The following is a 20,682-nucleotide window of genomic DNA, read 5'->3' as shown; positions in this document are numbered from 1 at the left end:
CTAGGGGGAGGCTATAAGATAGCACGGTTGGGTGGAGACTAGCACATACATTACCACCGCCCCTTCAATAATGTATCAAACTTGACAACATCTAGATGTCCTTGGGTCATGAGTCTCCAAGTACTAGCAAAAGTCTGGCAAGAATCTGGCAAAGCATCAAGAACACTCTGCACAAAGGAACTGTCAGAAATGACTTTGCCTGCAGAAATAAGTTGCTCATTGATATCCTTGACACCAGCAAGGAAAGTGTCCATGTCATCTTCCTCGTGCATAATCTTCCACTCTAGCTCTTTATCCAATAATGCAATGTTAGCTTTATTGCCACTTCCATAAAGACTATCCAGAATATCCTAAGCCTGTTTTGCAGATTTTGCTGAACAAATGTGGGGAGTAATAGTGCGCTTCACCGACAACGCAATTCAAACAACTATCGTAGCAACAATCTGGCCACCAAAACGGGCAATATCCTGAACATCGCCTACATCCTCAGAACCAGGACGTATATTGATGTCCTGCAAAATTTTCCAAACGCCCTTTGACACAAGGACATGTTGCATCATATAAGCCAACGTAGGGTAATTTTCCCCATCCAATCTGTCCTCAACATCAAACATCTTGAACACATTTGTGCTGTTGTCCGCCATGGCGAATGCCTGCACCTGATGTCAAAACTACTTGAAAGGAGTTTGTGGGAATGTTCAAAAGCAATGATCAGTGCAAGGGAATCTTAGTTAGCCATGTAGAAATGTATAAGGTACTTCACATACTTGGTATTAACATATTTTATTATTCAAAGACCCTACTAACCAAGCTCTAAGATGGGTTTGAGTATCATTTTGCTTGCTGATGTGGCGTGCATCCCAGAGTTGCAGAGCTATATTTTGCAGAGGAACCTATAGTAGATGTATGGAGACAATTAGCTACCCCACGACCACTAATCTTGACAATTGTAGAAGATAGCAACACCTCAGGAGAGAAATATATACAATTAGAAGAAGGTTTTGTTGAGTTCGCATAGAACTAAGGCATTACCATTATCATTTTGATGGGACATTAGGAAGAGAATGGGGCCTAAGAGGTCCTCTTTATTTTCCATGAGATTATAGAGGTGATTAACATGTTGATAGATAGGTGCATGACGTGTGTGCAAGAATGGTGGGTGTGTAAGAGAGATGTAAGAGTAGTCAAAGGATGCACTCTCCTCCCCCCTAAAAAAGGAGGTGGATAAATTTACAATTTTGGGCCTTCCATAACTCCAACATGCATACTTTGATTGGAGCGAAGATCATAGATCTAAGATCTACAGGCCGAGATTTTTCCATAGATATGTTACATGTTATAATTTCATTCGCTAGATTTTCAATTTCATTTTGGGGGAAAAATTTGAACTCAAATAAATTAGCCGTCTCACTTGTTTGAATTTGAAAGATGTCTTTTGATTACTTTCTTTATGCTCAAGGTTTGACCACCTAAACTGTTAAATAAAGAGATACTCCTAAAACTCCATTCTCTTTGTAATGGAGCATTTGATATTCATGGCCATGATTGACACCATGGGAAGGTTTCGTATTATAAGTAGTAGTGATGCCACTCTAGAGAGAACAAACTTTGTTAGTGTACTTATGATGAAGGCCATGATGGGCGTGATCAAATGAGTCTAGGAGGAGGAGAGAGATCACTTGAAGAGTGAAGAAGCTATAAGACTCGTCGTGATCATAATGGTGATGATGTAAAAGAGTGATTAGAAAGAAGAGAGAGGCTACTAGAGAGATTGAAATGGTTGTTTGAGTCATCATCATGGTCATGATGGGCACCATTGAAAGGAACTTGCTTAAAAGAGAAGCGAGCTCGCTAAAGAGAGAGAAGAGGTGATGAGGGTGATCATGGCCATGATAGGAACGATTGGAAGAGGGCTCATCATTTGAAGCATGCAAACGTGAGGGCAATATTGGAGAAACATCATTTTTACAAACATACATAAATCCATCCAAGGTAATTCCTAGTAGAATTTTATTCAAAATAAACATCATTTTTTGCATGTTTACATTATTTATTGAGAATTTCCTGTTGAATTTGAGACATTTGGAGCGTCTTCTTGTACGAAAGCTTTGTGGAAGTCTTGATATGGGAGAGGTTGTACAAGATGAGAGACATGGAGGGCCGTTGGTCGACCGTGGGAGAGACGCAAGCCAATGCGAGCTTGAGGAGGGAGAGAAGCTCCTCCTCTTGCAATTTACTACACGTAAACTCTTGGTCAAAGACCTCAACCGTCCATTCTTCTCGCACCACAGACTCCACCCACGACACCAGATCGATCCCCGCCTTTGACCCGAGCACGCCATTAAAATTCAGGCCTTGTGTTGGCATCTTCCCCGTCAGCAGCTCAAATAGCAGCACCCCATAACAGTACACATCCGATGCTGCGCTGAGGTTCCTGGCCCCGCTCCTGCATTCTAGAGCGCTGTTCCCTGCCATGAAGGCATGCGCTCCCGCCTTCGCCAGCAACGCTGCCATGCCGAACTCCACCACTTGTGCTTCCAGCTCTGGCCCCAGTAGTATGTTGGAAGACTTGAGGTTTCCATGCAACACCATGTACCTACACCCTCATCATCATCAACATGCGGAAAAAGCTCAGTGAATAAGGTATTTGCATAGTTTCCTCAAGACTGAATGTGGGCATAGTTTGCTTAGTAAGGTGGAATTAATTGCATCACCATTATCAACACGGGAGCACAGGTAATTGAATTCCATCATTGTCGACTATATGTTAGCATAGCTTGATACTAAGATACTTGATAAGTGTCCTCAAGGTTGAGTGTTGCCATAGCTCAATTTGTAAAGTACTTTAATAATGTGTTCATACAAGAATACCATTTTTGGCTTTCTAAATGAAGCCTTAGTGTTGAGTCGAGTTAGGCATCCTTCCAATGTTTTCAGTGCTAAGGATGGAGACTCATCTTAAATGTTGATGGAGTTTGTCAAATGGGTCCCTTTCATTTCATAGCCTTAATGGGCTTTTTAAGACTTTGACTTGTTTAATTTTTTTTTGTCGTTGTTCATCTTATATTATTTTCAACATGAACACACAATTTATACTTGTTCTTTTTTCTTAAGATGGGACTACATTGCTTTTATTTTGTGTACCTTTTTATTTTTAAAGCTTTTAAAGAGTAAAGAGCTTTTTTCACAAGAACAAACGATTGTGACTCTCTCTCTTTCTCTCTCTCTCTCTCTCTCTCTCTCTCTCTCTCTCTCTCTCTATATATATATATATATATAAGTATTTTTATTTCCCTCATATCTTGATTTCCTTTTTGGAAAGCCATCGTGAAATCTCACCTTGTTACATCAGTGACGATCGCACACACTCTATGGAGTTCTGTTTTCAATTATATAATGCGATGTAGACTCCACCAAGACCTAATTTAGGATGCCAACATACTACACTCTGTATCTAAGTGCCAATTGTGGTGTCCGTGGGTGGAGTCGGCAAGGTACTTAAATACAGTTCTTAAGTTGGGCCTATGCTAGTCACTGCAATCCTATGAGGAATTGTGGTGTGTTCAAGTAGCTGCGTGTGGCCTCTCTAGATTCAAATGCCAAACACAATCCAATGTAAAACAACCATGTACCTACGACTTGTACATTGCGGTGACCTTGTTGGTGTTAGTTGTGATGCAAATGTCGTGTGGATGTAGTCCAATGCACTTGCCACGCCTTTTGCAATCTTGATTCTAGCCAGCCAATCTAATCTTATGTTTCTCCTTCCCTCTGCATAAGCTCAAACTTGTGGAATATTCACATGTAGACACAATAGACTCTTTGATACTATTATACATATATCAACATATGCATCCTATAGACATGTGTATAATAGTATACACAAAGAACATGAACACATACTAACACATAAATCCATTTGCATAAATGATGAGAAATTTCCTCAAAACTTCCCAACTATGGGTTTCTAGAATGAAGAAGTTTCACACAACTTTGCTACTACATATGGGTGATTATGTTCAAAGGTGTCCTTAAAGATCTTAATATGATTTTTTGTGTTCGCTATGTGCATGTGGCTTTGGGTATTCACAACTTATCCACTTGGATGCAATAATAGAGAGACCATAATGGAGTCTTGGATGAAAACCATCACAAATAAAGGAGAATATCGATACCAGGGGTATGTAATGCATTGAACAAGCTTCCATTTCGCATAAAGTCATATATCAATAGCTTTTCCTCTTTTGCATAAAAATGTGCTCGTAGAGGCAATATGTTAGGATGCTTCATTTTCCTCAAAGCTTTCATGGCTACTATGAAAATGGTTGCGCTTCACCTAGTATATATTGAAAGTTTGGTCCTAAGACTCTCTTCATATAGGTGAAAGAATGGGAGAACAACTTGTGATAATGTTGGATATACTTACAATGGTTTATAAGGCTGAATCGCTTCACCACCACCTCGAGGCCTCCTTCTAGTTTCGCTCTATAGCAGCTCCCCAAAAGTCCCCTTCCCAAGATCTCTGCAAGGGCTTTCAAGAGATCCTTCAGCTCAAATTGTCTATTCTCTATGTCAATAAATTTAAGAGTACGTTTTGTGTCCACACTCTCCATCGATGCGTATTTTGTGAATGACTCATTTTTGGTTGAACTCATATGGTTAGTGTCATGGTTTTTAAAGTCATCAATACTCTGGCCTGAAGACGTCTGGATTGGGGAGGGACCGGATAGTCTTGGTTTCTCCGTGTTTGTCCTCTCCACCTTGTCAGATGCTTGATCCATTTGGGGAGACAATTTGGCATTGTCTTTTGCTTGAGTTTTCTTTCTTCTGTAGTATTTTGATGTACTCATTGCAATTAAACCCATCCCTAGTATGAATCCTACCGAGACAAAAATGAATAGCATCCATCGAAACCCACCAGTAGACTTGCCATGTGAGCTAGAAGACTCTTCTGAAACTAGACGACACTTTGGGTCGAGGGGTGGCCCGCAAAGGTACATGTTCCCTTGGAATGCTGACTTGTCATAATGGGAGAGGGAGGAAGGAATGGGGCCACTTAGGTTGTTGTTGGAGACATCAAAGCTAGTCAAATTGCTAAGATAGGGGAGGTTAGGAAGGGTACCATTGAGCTTATTGTAGCTAATGTCGATTTCTTTCAAGTGAGGAATGCTATCAAGGGATATAGGAGGGATAGGGCCACTCAGTTCATTATGGTCAAGAAGGACCTTCTTCAAGCTCATGACGGGTTGTAAGGGCGGGATGGGGCCGCGGAGCTTGTTGTGTCTCAAGCTAAGGATTTCAAGGTGGGCAAGCCTTGAGAATAGGTCTTGGAGTAAGGTGCCATTGAGCCCAAAGTTGTCTAATTGGAGAGAAACCACGTTGTTTTGGTCATCACAGTTCAAAACTCCGGGCCAATGGCAGTAATCATCATCACCATTCTCGGTACGGCTCCACAGGTTGAATGAATTAGAAGGGTCTGCTAAGAGCATGAAATCCAAAAGGACAGAGCCATCATCATCATCTCCCTTAGTGATTGTAATAGTGAGCAGATGTAGAAGGGCTAATGTCATGAGGATTGGCGCTGTTTTCCTACTTAATGAAGGCGCCATGGATTGAATGGGCACTACACTCTTTGAGTGAGTACCAGAGGAAGAATAATCGCGGGCAAGCTTTATACGAATCCTCTTACATTGAATCTACCCGCTTTTACGACCAGTCGGCTCTTTCAAGGTTTGGGCTTGGACCATTGGGCATAAAATACTACTCCTGTAATTCTCAACCCTCAAAAGTGAAGGCTTCACACTTTGATGATATGCTTTGGCTATTATTCTAAGTGAGAGTATATTCTTTTCTCTTTTGTTTCCGTTTTTTTTTTTGGGGGGGGGGGGGAAAGAGAGAGAGAGAGAGAGAGAGAGAGAGAGAGAGAGAAGTAATCCATGACAGAGATGATGCATAGAGGGATTTGTTACGAGTAAACTACCTACCGATCAATTCGGAGCTTTTTCATTCGTCGTGCAACATCTCCTTCGATGTAATGTTTGCCTTCTAATACACTCTACCACACATTTATAAATTATGAGATATAAGGAATATAAATTATGAGATAAGGAATTTGAGAGAAAGAGAGAGAGAGAGAGAGAGAGAGAGAGAGAGAGAGAGGGAGGGAGATGCATTGTTATGAGCTCCACTTCCATCGTGCCCACCATGGTTGCACAAAGAGTTGTTGAGCATGAAACGAAAAAAAGTGAGCACATCATCGTAGAGTGTGTACAAAAGGTGGAATGTGACAAAAGAGTTGTTTAGCTAGAAGCTTCGCAGATTGGAACCAATGAACATTTGTGACCGAAATTGAGGTGAGAGAAGGCCGTATAAATTTTTACACACATCTCAAGCAAAGACTAGTAGAGCTTAGAGAGAGAGAGAGAGAGAGAGAGAGAGAGAGAGAGAGAGAGAGAGAAGTGGTCCATGAGGAAAATATTAAATCCCATTCATGTTTGATACCTTCTCATCAAAGATGATACAAATAGGAAAAAGATCAAATAACATCCAGAAAGTGAAACTTTACTAAGATCTACTAGATAAAGAATCTCCTAGCATAATCATCCCAGGATGCCTTTCATAATGTAATCTAGAACCACACCATCGATGTGTCAAAAGAAAGTCTTTAATGTTTCAAATCATTGGCTTTGATTTGCTTGATGCGGACCTAGCTATTGTGGTCCTCACACTCTTGCTCACGATGGAGGTCTTCGTACTTAAAAAAGCACATTCGCTCTATCCAATATAACTCCACATCATGGTCTCTATAATGGCTCATGGCGTGGCTCTGGTTTTTCTAGCCTATGGTTGTCTATAAAGCCTAATTTATGTCATTTCGTTTTGTATGGATTCCTTTGTCTTATATCATAAGGGTTAATATGCTGCATCTTTGGATCTCTAAAAGGAAGAGTCCAAGGCATCTCGGCTAGTCCTCATACTCAATGACATGATGTAGGGGCACAAAGGCTTTATTGATAGATTCTGCACATATTACACTATAATGACAACTCTACTCTGACAATAGAATGTGGAGTAGAGGGCTTTACACCTAAATACATGCCTAAAACCATCATGGTGAATGGTTTCTCAAGACTATCCCCACCATCATAAGAATCCCTCTCACCACTAATATGATCAAGAAGTGGGTTTAGTCATCCATGGTATATATTACATCCTGAAACCTCTACTCTAGTATACAATAAGGTAGGTGTCACTAGTGTATTGGATAACCATAATTTAGGGCAGTTTTGTTGAAAATTGTATGTAAACACGCACAATGGCTCTAGAGTGCATGCAATGTCACATAAACTTATAAAAATTAGGCCTTGGTTGTTCCTCTCAATCATATCTTGGGCCAAAATATGTCCAGCCAAGATACATCATACTCCCTTAAATACTCCATGTTCTCTCCTTCCCAAACTCAAGCGGAGTCACCTTACCGATGTCCTTCACTATATGAGGTAGACCCCTATAAATCATTAGGAAGGGAATGGGGTCCAAAAGGGCCTCTTTATTTTCCATGGGATTACAATGAGACTAGAGAATGGACAAATGTGTGGTGGATGCCATGTGGAGTGAAATGGTGGGTATGGAAGTGCCTAAAAGTGAGCGGTCAAACTTGTAGGCATAGATACTCTTTTTTAAAATATAAAGAGGAAATTTCTTATAAAATAAAAAAACTGAACCTTTTTCTAAAGACTTGGGGTAAAAACCAGTCCTTTCCCTCCCTAGTAGCTACCACTTTCTCCTCCTCCCTCACTCCTAAAACCAGGTCCCTCCAAAAACATATTAGTCATTCCTTCCCTCTATCTCTACTGTATCATCTCTCACTTCTCTTCACTCCACCTTGAAAATTACATATCTTTCTTCAATGTCACTTTTCCCTCCCAAAAAGCTATTGCCATAGAGGTTTGAACTCCTTTCCCTTCTTAAGCTTACTGCATTCTCCTCAAGCTTACCACATTGCTTATGGGACTCACTACACACCTCTCCCTAAAGGTGAAGATCAACAACATATCCTCCTCCTCAATCTTCTCTATTGCATGGATTTACTTTCCTCAATAGCTTCCCTGCTCCTTCCCTATTTAGCTCTCTAGAGCAGATTTAGTTTCCTATATAGCTTCTTTGAACCTTCTTCCCCATTTAGTCAACTTGGAGATGGAGGGGCATAGCGGTGGCATGGACCGTCTTTGTATACCTTATAGCCTTGTTCTTTATGCAAATGAGACCATTTCCATGCATAGACTAATCATAAGTTTCTATGTGCAGATGGTGCTACTACTTGCCATGGCATCAACAGGTGCTTTATAGGACTATTATTGACTCTATTTCTTCATTTAGGAAGAGAATGGGGTGTAGAAGGGCCTCTTTATTTGGCAGTTTAAGGAAGTAAAACCTTTAGTATTAAGAAAGTAATCAAAAGACAACTTTTTAATTGAAACAGGCAAAACGGCTAATTTATTTGAATTGGAAGTTTCCCCTCCAAAATGGAATTTAAAATCTATCAAGTAAAACCATATCATGTAGCATATCTATGGATAGAGATCGAGGTGTAGATTGCAAATATATGATTTTCTCTCAAATCGGAGATTATATGTAAGAGTTATGAAAGGCCAAAAATTGTAAAATTTTCCACCTCCTTTTTGGGGGGCAAAGTGCATCCTTTGACCACTCTTACACATCTCTTACACACCCACCATTCTTGCACACATGGCGTACACCTATTCGTCAAAATTTTAATCACCTCCATAATCTCATGGAAAATAAAGAGTGATACACCTCCATAATCTCCTGTGATGCACTCTTCACACAATTGAAAAAGGTTGTCCTTGCAGATCGAGCACATGAACTAGTGAGTGTGTTTGAGGGAGCAATTGATATGCAGGCCAGTGGCAACCCGCATGTATAGGCATTCCAAAGCCTTTTTTACTGCATGGAGCAACACATGGGAGAATGTGCCATTGTGTTTGAGAAATCCAACACGACGTGGTTGCCGTTGGATTTTCTCAAACACCACTATGCAGCAATAAAAGCTTTTGTTTTTGCCTATTGAGGTCTATGAAAGGGCTCACCGAATGAAACTACACGACTGAGAATGAGGATGACCTCATATACTTGGGCATGGAGTGTATAAGCATGCATTTCTTAGCTTAGGGTTTGTGCTCGAAGGCATGGAGAAGGAAAAGGCTAGCAAGAAACCCTTTATAACCATTGTGAAGGATTCAAATGAGATTGTGAAAGAGGTTAATGAGTAGATGGAAGCATCCATGGAACTCATCCTCTTATAAGAGCCCAACTCCACCGATGAGGAAGATCGAATGATAGAGGAAGATGAGGTGTCGGAGGAAGTCACTGACCTCCAAATACTCACTTTGCATGCATTAGTGGTGGAGGGTTGTCAATTTTTGTTCCTCAAATAAATTTCTAAAACACTTGGACTCAGAAAGAACGAGCCACTCTCAGTGCTTGTTATATATGCAAGCATGATGGATCCAAGTGGAAAGGTAGAGTTGGCCAAAGTTCAAATTGACGTTTAAGACCAAAGTCTCCCCGCGAGCCTCTTCTATCTCCCCAATGAAAATGAACAAAATTTTGTGCAAACAATGGCAAGCACCCTAGTGGAGATTAAATCATGTGCATCCTTTTATGAAAGAATGCCCGAAGATGCTTTCCACCCACACAAACCACTAATTCAAATAGGTGCAGATGATCGCTCCTGTATTGACATTACGAGAAAGTCTCTTGAAGGAATATATTGAGGTAAACAATTTTAAACCTAAATTATTTTCTATAATTTTTGTACAACAAGTGATAATATCCTTCAAAATGTTCTACATGCTGCATGCCTTGTTGATAAGTTTACAATGCAAGCTGGAAATTCTAGCAAGATCCCCACTGGTAAGGATTGATCCTTATAGCACTACCTAAGCCTCCTAGGACCATGAGCTTCTCACACATGGTTCTCAAAGCATGGTACTACGGAGTTACTCAAGTGCACAACATTGAGTGCAATCCTCATCAAAGATTTCCTCATCCTTAATGCTATTAAATGTTTACTAAGTGGATTGCAAGGCAGCCTTGTATGCCTTTAGAGGCAAGCACTTTGGGTTAGTCCTCTCCCAATGTACCTTAAGCTTAGGTCAAGGGGTGACAAACCCAAACAAAATTGAAAAAACCCTTGGCATTATGTTGGCCATTTGTACCATATCCACAGATGTAATTAATAGAAAGACAAACCATCTATGATGTAATTCCAAACAAAATAGAGAAAAGATTGGTATTTTGGACTATCTTTATAAATCACATTGTTCTTTATTCATATTATCCAAACAAGTTTGATTAATGCAACACGTGGGAGGAACGACTTCCACAAAGACCCCCAATCACAATTAAGCAGTTTGGGTGGTCAAGATATAAATGAGGGAAGAGGGGAACTGTACGGATGTGGCAGGTAGCCCACGGTCCACTGCAACACTTGACCGGGCCGACAAGGGTTAAAAAACCCCTGTGCATCATGTTTCAACAAAATTTCAATGGTGGTGTCTCCCAGTCATCCAGAATACGGAACTTAAATTAAACAACTTGAGAAGTACAAATACAAAAAAACATATATACACAATTAATTCTACAATTGCACCAAATGGTGGAAATTCAAGTCATTGATATTATATGGAAAGATTACAAACATCAAGAAGAGAGGTTACATAGAATAATCTAATTGTTATGGAGACAACCTTCGTTTCAGAAAAGTTGATTGCAAGGGTTAAATTTGTGGTTTTTAAAGTGACTCAATTTGCATTCACCATATTATAGGAAATGCCATCATGAAACAATTGCAACAAATATCTTTGAAAGCATTTTGTAGAGACAATAAGTTAGCAGATTGTATCTTGGTTACAAAATCATTATATTCATTGACAATCTCTCTCACCATTGAAGAGAAGGCTGCTTTTGGAAAGCGGCTTGATGCTCTTTTGATAATTTCTTATCTTCTGTAGAGCCACCATTCCCTATCTCCATCTCCATTTCTTTTGGGTTGTTAGCCAAAATGGAGGAGCTGACTATATGCCCCCATTGAGAAGGGTCATTTTTATACTTTGTCCTCCGCTCCTTTTGGGCCTGCTATTCTTCGGGTGTTAACTCGTCCTTCTTCTTCTTGGCATATTTATGGAATCTTGGAAGGGTTAGATCTCCTAATGGTAGCTTGTTGGGTGGCTTGAGCCTTGTCCTTTGCATCCTTCTTCTCTGTCTCTGTCCTTGCTCGTAAATTGGCAAGGTGGGCTCCCTTAGCTTCGACCCTTTTTCACTCCTCCTGTTGCCTTTGCCTTCTCTCTGCCTCTTGCTTCTTTGATTCTCTTGGCTTCTCATGCTTTGGATTTGGGATTAGCTGGTATTACCTTTTGCACCCTTTGTTTGATACGAGGGTCAAATTTTTGCGGTGTAGTTTCCACAGCTACTTGAGCTCCATGTGTTGTGATGACATGCTCGATCTCCTCATTAGTAGTAGATCCCGATATTCTTCTTTAGTGGGCCATGTTTCTTGTTCGGATCTTTGTAGAGAGTAGAGAGTGGTGGGGGATTCGGTAGAGGCATACGTTTGGCATGATTTAACGATGAAAGATTACTGAAAATCTACCGCATGGTGGTTTGATCCTTCCTATTCCAATATTGAGAAGGTTGTGGGATGCCTGTATAGCAGGTTGTGGTTGTGGATTCTCCTCATGGGGTCGAGATTGTGAATTTGAAGCGATGGATTCAACATGAGCTGATGGTTGGAAATTTATTATTGTATGAGTGGTGCAGGTGCCATTGGTGTGCATAGTGGTTTGGTTTTGAGTGTCGTCCATGTGGTGCAAGATATGAGTGCATGCTCATGCTCAAGAGGATTTCCTAGAACGTAAGAATGAGAAATGAACTTGAAGTTGCGAGTTTTGACTTATAGTACTACAATTTTTTTAAAAACTTGTTGAAACTAATAAAAACTCAAAAAAGGTCAAAAAAAGATGAAACGTTGTGCATGAAACCATTGATTGCGCTGTCAAAAAATCACTTGGCATTACTATGGATGCTTATAATAGAAATGATTATAGTGTCAAAACTTTATCAATTTTCTATCCAACGACTACTATTTCTTTGCTTTGTCTCTAAAATCACTATCGAAAATCAATCATTGCACTTGAGGTATGGTACAATAGTGATCGCCTCATGTTAACCACTTTCATTATTCTGCATTTGCAACTAGTATTCACTATATTTTTCTTTCTCTCTTGCCCTGCTAAAACTCTATATAACCAATTGAGCATCTCATGTAGAGAATTGCTCCTTTTCCTTCTACCTACATGATGTGTATTTTTGAAGTAGACTGCTTTTGCTTGATAGTGTACGTGCTCCATTCCTTGGCTACTTAAAATGCCCAATGAACCATAGGTGTTCGGAAAAATTGCAAGAAGTATATTTAAAAAAAAAACAAAATGACTTTAATTTAAACACAAAAGCACTTCGACTGTAGAAACTAAGTGTTCAAGTCACCATGTAGTGCATTATGTGTGTTTCGTCCTAGGCATTGACAATTTGAACTATGGATCTGCAAAAATCAAGGTGGATATCTAATCAGAGGTTAGTTTTGCCTTTTCAAATAGAGGAAAAATATTGAATCAACAGATGATCGTACATAAGCATGCTCAACTTTGAGGGCTACTTCGTTACCTCTATAGGTGGTTACGTCACATATATTTCTCCATAACTACAACTCAATGGGACTTTGAGATTTAGGATAGTTTGAAAGTAGATGCCTCACTTTACTACCACACATACATATTTTACAAGGGAAATCCTGTGTAGTTCTTGATTTCTTCTTGTCCTTTGTTAGCTCACTGCATCACCATGGAAACGGAAACTTGATAGAATAGGCTCAAGTTCTCTTATACATTATTTTCTTGTTTCTACAAGCTCCATATTTCAAGAATAATTAATATGGAGCATTAAAAACTTATCAAGAATTTATCGATGGGCATGAAGGTTGTACACATGCACATTTATCAGTGGAATTTGTAGAATAGGATCCCACTCTGGATTTTCTATGTTTCGATTAGTGGGTGCACTTTGGTTACAACTAAGGATACCTTGAAACCATTGTTGCAGTGCTTTACTGACTATTTGTGTAGTGGGTACACCTTTTGCAAAGCTGGTTGCAACTTTGCCACCCTTTGACTTGCTTGCCTTTATACCCTTGCCTTCAACGATCATCAATACTTTACTATGATAGCAATAAATGCATGGAAGGAGGTTCATGGAACCTTGCTTTCACTCTAACATAAATTTGAGAGTTTTTAAATTTCATGCCAAATTCCATTCAGCTTGGAACATACTCAAACCAAAAGCCTGCAACCTTTGTCCTTCCTGTTGTTACTAAATGACGTCAAAAATTGGTGTGTGATTGAAATGCTATTTGAGAGACTCACGTGTCTCATGCATGAGATGAAAAGGTCCAAGATACCAAATATTCTTCTCAGATTGAACCCCAAAGAACCTGTTTTTCTTCTCGTTAATATCTAGCTTAACATCAATGCCTACCAAGGTCCTCTACATTAAGATAATGCTTACCCTTTCAAGACACTGACCTTTCAAAATTTAGCATTCATGAAGCCTCATAACGAAGATAGCTTTACTATCGCACTCTTTCTATATCATCCCATAAAACCGGAGTATTAACTCTTGAAGCTTCGACAATTCAACATACACATTGTTGAACTCATGGTAGCGGAAGGATTTGATGTCTTCCAAGGATGTGGCATCATCCATTTATTGAAATCCACCTAATAAGCTTGGAACTTCATTATTGGTACATTTATTTGCAACAATTACATTGTAAGGTATTAGTAGTAATCTAAATAGTCCCTTCTCCATAAGTCCTAGCGTGACAGTTCTGTACAGAGCTTCAGAAGACTTCAAACTTATTTCTCCACTCTCACATACCTCTGTCATTTCGTAAGGCTACACATGTTCTTCAATTCACTAAAATACTCACGACACAAAACATTGGCAATGCTAGCATTGGATGGGTCATCCAATACCTCCACTAGCTTATTTGGCTTGATGATGTACTGCACTAGACTATGTCTTGTTTCTTGAGCATTAGAATCAACTCCCATCATCATTCAAGCCAAATTTTTGTAGGTCAAAATGAAGTTATGTAGCCTATTAAAAAAGTAGAATACATATCAAAAGCGTACATTCTTTCCCTTAGCTAGTTTGATGGATACATTCCTTAGGAGCTACACCACTTGAAAATAGTACAAACATCACTTGTCTCTTGTACATAGCTCACTTGTCTCTTGCATTTGCAAACTTGGAAGCCAAGCGGATTGTGTGTGTGATGATTGATTCAATGGTGCATATTACATGAAATGTGCTATTGTTGTGGTTCATCAACACATAGAAAAGTAAGCTACACAACTACTCCATAGTCTCACAGAGTTCAAGACTACAATTAGACTCAGCAAGGTAACACAGAGACGAGATCAGACAGAGCAAGAAAGTCACTAAAAACAGAGCTCAGAACGAGTATATCCATCAAGAAGAGAACTATAGATTCATAAACTACAGTCCGATCCATACAAAGCGTAGGGTGAGCTTATAAATTGCTCCACCAAAATGTGGTTATAACAACCCAAGTCTTGGAATACAAACCATCTGTAAATATCCGATTAATCACAATCCGACTGACCATAATCCGACCCACTAAAATCCCACAGAAGGATATCCGATTGACCAACATACCATATCCCATTGACCAAATAATTGACATACTAGTGTGCCTATCAACACATGGCACATCCGGTGGTGGATTTTGTAAAAATCTGACTCGGATCCACACATCCCTTGATCAAATTCAAATGCCTTATCACATGTGATAGGATTACAAAGATTTGAGAATGAAACGTGTTGGGAAAAAACAAATGATTTCATGTGGCATTGGTTCACCAAAAGAGTATTCATCAACTTGTCCAGGTTTGTGCTTCTTGCGTGCTCTGTGTCTCTAGGTAGTACATCCGATCTTTGCTTTGCTGGTATGCCCCCTTTGGATCACTTCGTCCTTGCCAAGTGTCATCATCTCAAAACCGCTTTAGAAATACACCATCTAATGTCCATGCTTTTTGTTTGCATGTTGATGTAATTTTCCTTCTTGATGTCAACTCTAGTGTGCTTGAATACCAATTCAGATTCTGGTTTTCCCAGCAAATGAGATTACAGACTGTAGCAAGGTTGATGGTGTTTGCATCACCATGTCTTCATGAAAATCTACACGTACAAAGTTGGGCTTCTTGGCTAAAAGCTTGCTCTTCAGATTAGGCTAAGTGACGCAGAGAAAACTATGGAGAACGAGATCAAAGATAGCGCTATAGAAAGGAAGGTTAGAGAACATAAATTGAAATAAAAAATCAAAAATTGGGATAGTAAATCAGAAGTTGGAATCCTAAATCATAAATTGGGAATCAACAAGAGAATGAAGGAAACTTTGCTTGCAAATAGTGGAGATGACTGCTACAAAGAACAGGCGTAGGAAGAATCAGATGATGCATGTATAATTGATTCAGTAAGATCCCACCAAAGATTTTTGTTTGCATGAGGAAATTTCGGAGGTCATATGGAGGGCCTTCTAAGAAAAATAGAATTTTGACTTTCTCTCTCTAGAAAATAGGTGTGGTAAAAGCAAACGTAAAGTTGGAATAACCATTCGAAAAGTGTACTTACAAGTAGATTCTTGCCACAATGTCATAACGGCCGTGATGATTGAAGAATAAATCATTTTCAGCTGCATTTAGTGAACGACCTAGAATTGGAGGGAGTTTCCTGTACACAGAATGTATGACTAAAGGAAATAGGACGTATCCTTCCGATCCAAACTTGCTCTCTCCTTACTCTGTCACTGTTTGTGCAATGACCTTCAAGAAATCCTCCCTTTCTTGCCCTGTTGCACACATGGCTTCTTCTTGCACCCCCACAAATGTCCTCCTTAAAAGACCCTTCTATCATCTACACATTGACCTGGATCCCCAATATATGCCACTGTGTAAGCGAGGCAAAACTAACATCAAAGTGACACCGATCATGACAGAGAGACTCAGAGGAGAGGGAGAAAAACACTTAGATATTTGGACAAAAGGCTCACTTTATCCATTGAATCCCATGACAAATGCTTTCCCAACATTTTCAGATCCCACTAACTTATTGACCTTTGCAGGTAATGGAGAGAATGGATTGCTTGGCTACTGTAAATCTCTAAACAACAAATCAGAAACTTATAAAGACACGGTGAAGCACCAAGAAAATGAGATTCAAAGACTTTCAAACTTGCATTATGAGGACCAAAGGACTATAATGCAGCGCACACAAGAATCACATCTCTTGCAAACAAAGGTACGATCATTACAAAACAAAGAGGCAATGTTAGGCACTCGTGTGCGAAAGAAGAAACTACGGAATCTTGAAACGTTGAAGATAGGACCTAGCGGCCTTAAGAAAAGAATCCAAGCATTGAGAGGAGCATTGTAAACTGTCTAATCAATTAAAATTAATCTAAGTGTTTGTTTATGCTAGTTATGCTTTCTTTGTAGAGATTCCATCTATCGAGACAAAGAAAACATAGACCCGAAGGCCAATGTAGGAAAGCAGTTAAAGCCATTGATAACTAGTGGTCTTGCATAGGATATCATGCATGACATTTTCAATGAGATGTCGTTGACAAATTCATTTCAAACAATGCAGTGCCTACCAAGCATATACGGGGTACATTGGACTCCCTTGGAGTTAGTAAAAGAGGTTACTCAGCTATTCACTAGTCTATCTCTTCCATGTTTCTGAAGAAGGGAATAAAGTCTAAGATTTTACCAACGGCTGCAAGTGTTTGGAAGGAAAGACTACAGCTCAATAATGAACAGACATACTTCATTGGATGTCATTTTCATATTCAAGATATTTATAGCTTACAGGGAACCACTTATGATGAGTACAAGAATATCTTCATGGAACTCACTTTGTTGCAAACTAGAATGGTAGAGTTCTACAATATCACATTCGAAGAGACACGTGGAGTTCTACATTTTGTTTTGAAGCTAGATGAGTGTGAGATTCTTAAAGAGAAGAAGCTAGAGCGAGTTACAATCACATTAATAAATAGGGGCCTTTCCAAATGGCCCACTGATGACCCTTCACACTTCAATGTTCAATCAAAAACAAACATATGGTGGCTTGGTGCATTTCAGGTAATCCAGCTATCTCCAATTTTGCAGCTCTAGCAAGCCCTCTATTGTACCTAAGTTTTAGATTTAGTTTTTGTATCTCATAAGAATTGATCTTGTAGGTTAAGAAAGAAGACCATGAAATTTTATTTTGGGTGTCCATAAAACCCCTATTCTAGATATCATTGATAGGAAAATGAATCGAGGAGAGGTATTGGCTGTAGATGGGAGAGGAGACTTTCAAGTTCAATGGCATCGTACAGGTGACCTCAAAACACTGACGTGTATGTATAATTGTGGAATGGATGCCATGGCAAAGTCTCCATGCTTGTATTGCATGGAGCCTGCAAAAGTGATGGACCCAAAGTGGTGGTGAAAGGCTCCTACTTGTCACAAGCAAGAATCTAATTTCTGACCAGTTCTGAATATACCACTTGTTAATGTCCATATTTGTACAATGCATGCTCTCTGTCGAATTGTAGAGAAGTTGGTATATCTGTACATTGGGTTTGCTTGGAAAATAAAAAAGTCATCTGAACGACAAGTTGCTCTAGAGGCTTTGGAACTAGTTTTGTCAGATATTGGTCTACACGGGGGCAATGTGAAAATACAGCGGGACGAAAAAAGGTCAACCAATGAGAAAGATGTACCCTGCAAACCATCCATCGGTGGGGTCAAGGCACGCCATTTTCTATCTAAACCTCAAGGTATGAAAGATGTGAAGCTAACAAAGAGAGTATATCACTCTACCTACATTAGCAAAGTTGAGTAAATGCACTGGAAAAAACTTCATTTAGCAGTGAAAGACCAAGAGCCAACAACTCACAATGCAAAGGGTGATGTGTGGCGTTCCATTGACATATTATTTCAAATGTGTGAGAATGATGATTGGTCGTAGGATAATCTCAACAAGTTTAAACAGAACCTTCAGCTACTACTAAAAAAATCCTTCAAGACAGCATGGGCTGACACTCAAATCACTCATTACATGGTAAATTCAAAGAGCCTCATATAGTCTTAGTACTAAGTTTGTGTTTAAATTTCTAAATAAATTTCTTCGTTTGCATCACATTATTTTTCATAATTTTCCATACTTCATCCAAAAGTATGGGAATCCAGGTATATGGAACACCCAGGGCCTGGAGAAGTCTCATTACATGGCTAGAAATGCCTACTTCAGACACATACAACATGGAGGCTCTCGAAATAAGGCAAACAGTTTGAAGGAGTTATTTCAGTGGTTTTATCACAAAATCATTCATCGCATGCAACAAAAGAAAGTATTGGCCTCTTCAGCAACCATAAAGACAATCAGACATTTGAAACTTCAGAAAAGAAAGCGAGCAGACGCATTCAACAACTCAAGTGCTCTTGAAAGTCAAATCAGGTGGAGAGAGACATTGCAATATGCCAATCATCAATGGAACAAGAGAGTTAGAGTTTAGATGATCGGATGTACCACAAATGCCTGTAGAATTAAATTCAATTTGTACCACAACTATTTCAACATTTTGATGATTTGCAAATATCATTTGGAACCTCGCCCTTGTATCTGATCATTAAATGTTTGTCATACTCTAAGAGTTCGGTAGGGTTGTCTTTCCCTAAAGATAATGCCATTGTTGTGTATGTGTAGTAATATGTTGCACGGCCCCTAGTATATCCTACCGAGTAACCAAAACAATCTCTCCCACAAACCTTGTCGATGAGGATTACTTTGTCAACATTTTGTGGAAACATTGGACCACCTAATAAGCGAGATAATGTCTTGAAAGCATACGTTGCAGTATTCCCCTCTTGTGACATTCCGTTGTGGAAGATTAGGATGGGTGCCTCACATAAACTAGGAAGATATTGTCCTAGAGCTGCATCTCTACCACGGAACTGTCTTCTTCAACGATGAAGAAAGTCGTCCTTTTCAGAAATCCATGACTGTGAACAAAAGAAGTGTTTGTGTGTGTGTGTGTGTGTGTGTGTGTGTGTGTGTGTGAGAGAGAGAGAGAGAGAGAGAGAGAGAGAGAGAGAGAGAGAGAGAGAGAGAGAGAGAGAGAGGAGAGAGAGAGAGAGAGAGAGAGAGAGAGAGAGAGAGAGAGGGGGGGGGGGGGGGGGGGGGGGGCAGGAATTTATACCATGAAACTCTCATCTTGCAAAAAAAGCTCATCCTTCCATAGGTTGACTGATCCGGTTGACTCCTGCGCTGGTCGTTTAAAACAATCCTCCGTATCCTGTTTACTAATTGATGGCTTAAGATTATTTCTAATAGCTTGAAATGTGGCTTCATCAGGAAGGATTTCTTTATACTTTTTTGCTCTTTCAAAGCAGAGTTTAAGGTAGTCCAGTGGGTTACTGGAGATCTCCATAGCCTCGTCATCACTACTGTCATCTGAAACAAATCCATTCCTCTCCTCCTAATACTTGGAGATAGTGGCCAGTGCAAAGTCCTCCTGCGAACAAGAAATACTTTGTATATCATGAAGGAAAATGTACAACCTATCTCCAAATTTAAACTCTAGCACTCCTGGTAGCATTAAGGTGGCTTGCCGCTCATTGAAACCTGACACATCTAGAGGTAGCTTGATATCTGAGGTTTTCACTGAGAGAAGATTACTTCATTTCACCTCTTTTGCTTCTTCTTCAAGATCAATGGACTCCTCTATCTCTATCACTTCAATATATTCCTCATTCTTTTCCTCTTTTTCATCTAATGGTAAATCTTGTTCCTCCATGACCTCCTTAGGATCTTTCATAAGACTTGCAAATAATCCATTTAAAAATATTAGAAATCCAAAGGATTCTTGAATCAGCTTGCACTCCCGATCATGTAAGCTGCACTAATGGGGCCTGTACATAAGAGGCAGTTGATTATACTTCTTGTAAGACTGTCTTTTAGGATCACAGTCTTTTAAATAGACTACCACCATTTCATCAACATTAACCGTGCCCTCTTGACTGTGAAGGTCAAACTTCTCTCATTCCACCTTCAAGTGTTCACTCTATTCAGCTATAAACACATCAAGATTAAATGGAGCATTAAAAATGCAGGAGACCAAATCAAACTTATCACCAACCCCAGACAAAACTGTAAAATCTAAAAGCCTTTCATCAATCACTATAGGGTATTCATAAAAAACTGTCTCTTTTTTCTTTTGGATTGTTGCAAGACATTGGGCACTCTACAAAGTAGGTGCTAAAAAATCCACTTCTCTCTTAAGTGAGTTGGGTAAAGTTAATTTTGGAGTAGAAGGGGATTCCATTTCTACAGATGGGTCAGTATCAGGCTCCTCCAAACCTAGAGCAGGCTCCTCCAAACTAATGGCAGGCTCTACAGCAGTTATATCAATGGGTTTAGTGAAGTCTACATTCCTCTTCATTGATGTTTTTAACAGCTCCGACAGTCTTCTTG

General features: G+C 39.6%; 1 protein-coding gene across 1 annotated transcript; it reads right to left on the bottom strand.

The window, feature by feature from the left end:
* Positions 1 to 1,986: 1,986 nt before the first annotated feature.
* Positions 1,987 to 5,619, bottom strand: LOC147436181 (uncharacterized). The gene is made up of 3 exons (XM_086488102.1): positions 4,884 to 5,619; positions 4,427 to 4,485; positions 1,987 to 2,596 (listed from the first exon to the last, which is right to left on the bottom strand). Exons 1-3 carry the CDS (start codon positions 5,607 to 5,609, stop codon positions 2,047 to 2,049), a joined length of 1,335 nt encoding a protein of 444 aa, XP_086344228.1. The 5' UTR covers positions 5,610 to 5,619; the 3' UTR covers positions 1,987 to 2,046.
* Between the last annotated feature and the right edge of the window lie 15,063 nt (positions 5,620 to 20,682).

The sequence above is a fragment of the Adiantum capillus-veneris genome, chromosome 18 (assembly GCF_014529385.1).
Source record: "Adiantum capillus-veneris isolate H3 chromosome 18, ASM1452938v2, whole genome shotgun sequence".
NCBI lineage: Eukaryota > Viridiplantae > Streptophyta > Polypodiopsida > Polypodiales > Pteridaceae > Adiantum > Adiantum capillus-veneris.
This window is presented reverse-complemented; position numbering and strand designations above follow the sequence as displayed.

What these genes read in the sequence shown, in the direction of transcription:
- LOC147436181 (XM_086488102.1), bottom strand. Translation starts at nt 5,609, where the DNA reads ATGGCGCCTTCATTAAGTAGGAAAACAGCGCCAATCCTCATGACATTA. An exon ending in TGCTATTCATTTTTGTCTCG is followed by an intron (nt 4,486 to 4,883) that starts GTAGGATTCATA and finishes GAGCTGCTATAG; the next exon opens with AGCGAAACTAGAAGGAGGCC. An exon ending in ATTCAGCCTTATAAACCATT is followed by an intron (nt 2,597 to 4,426) that starts GTAAGTATATCC and finishes ATGAGGGTGTAG; the next exon opens with GTACATGGTGTTGCATGGAA.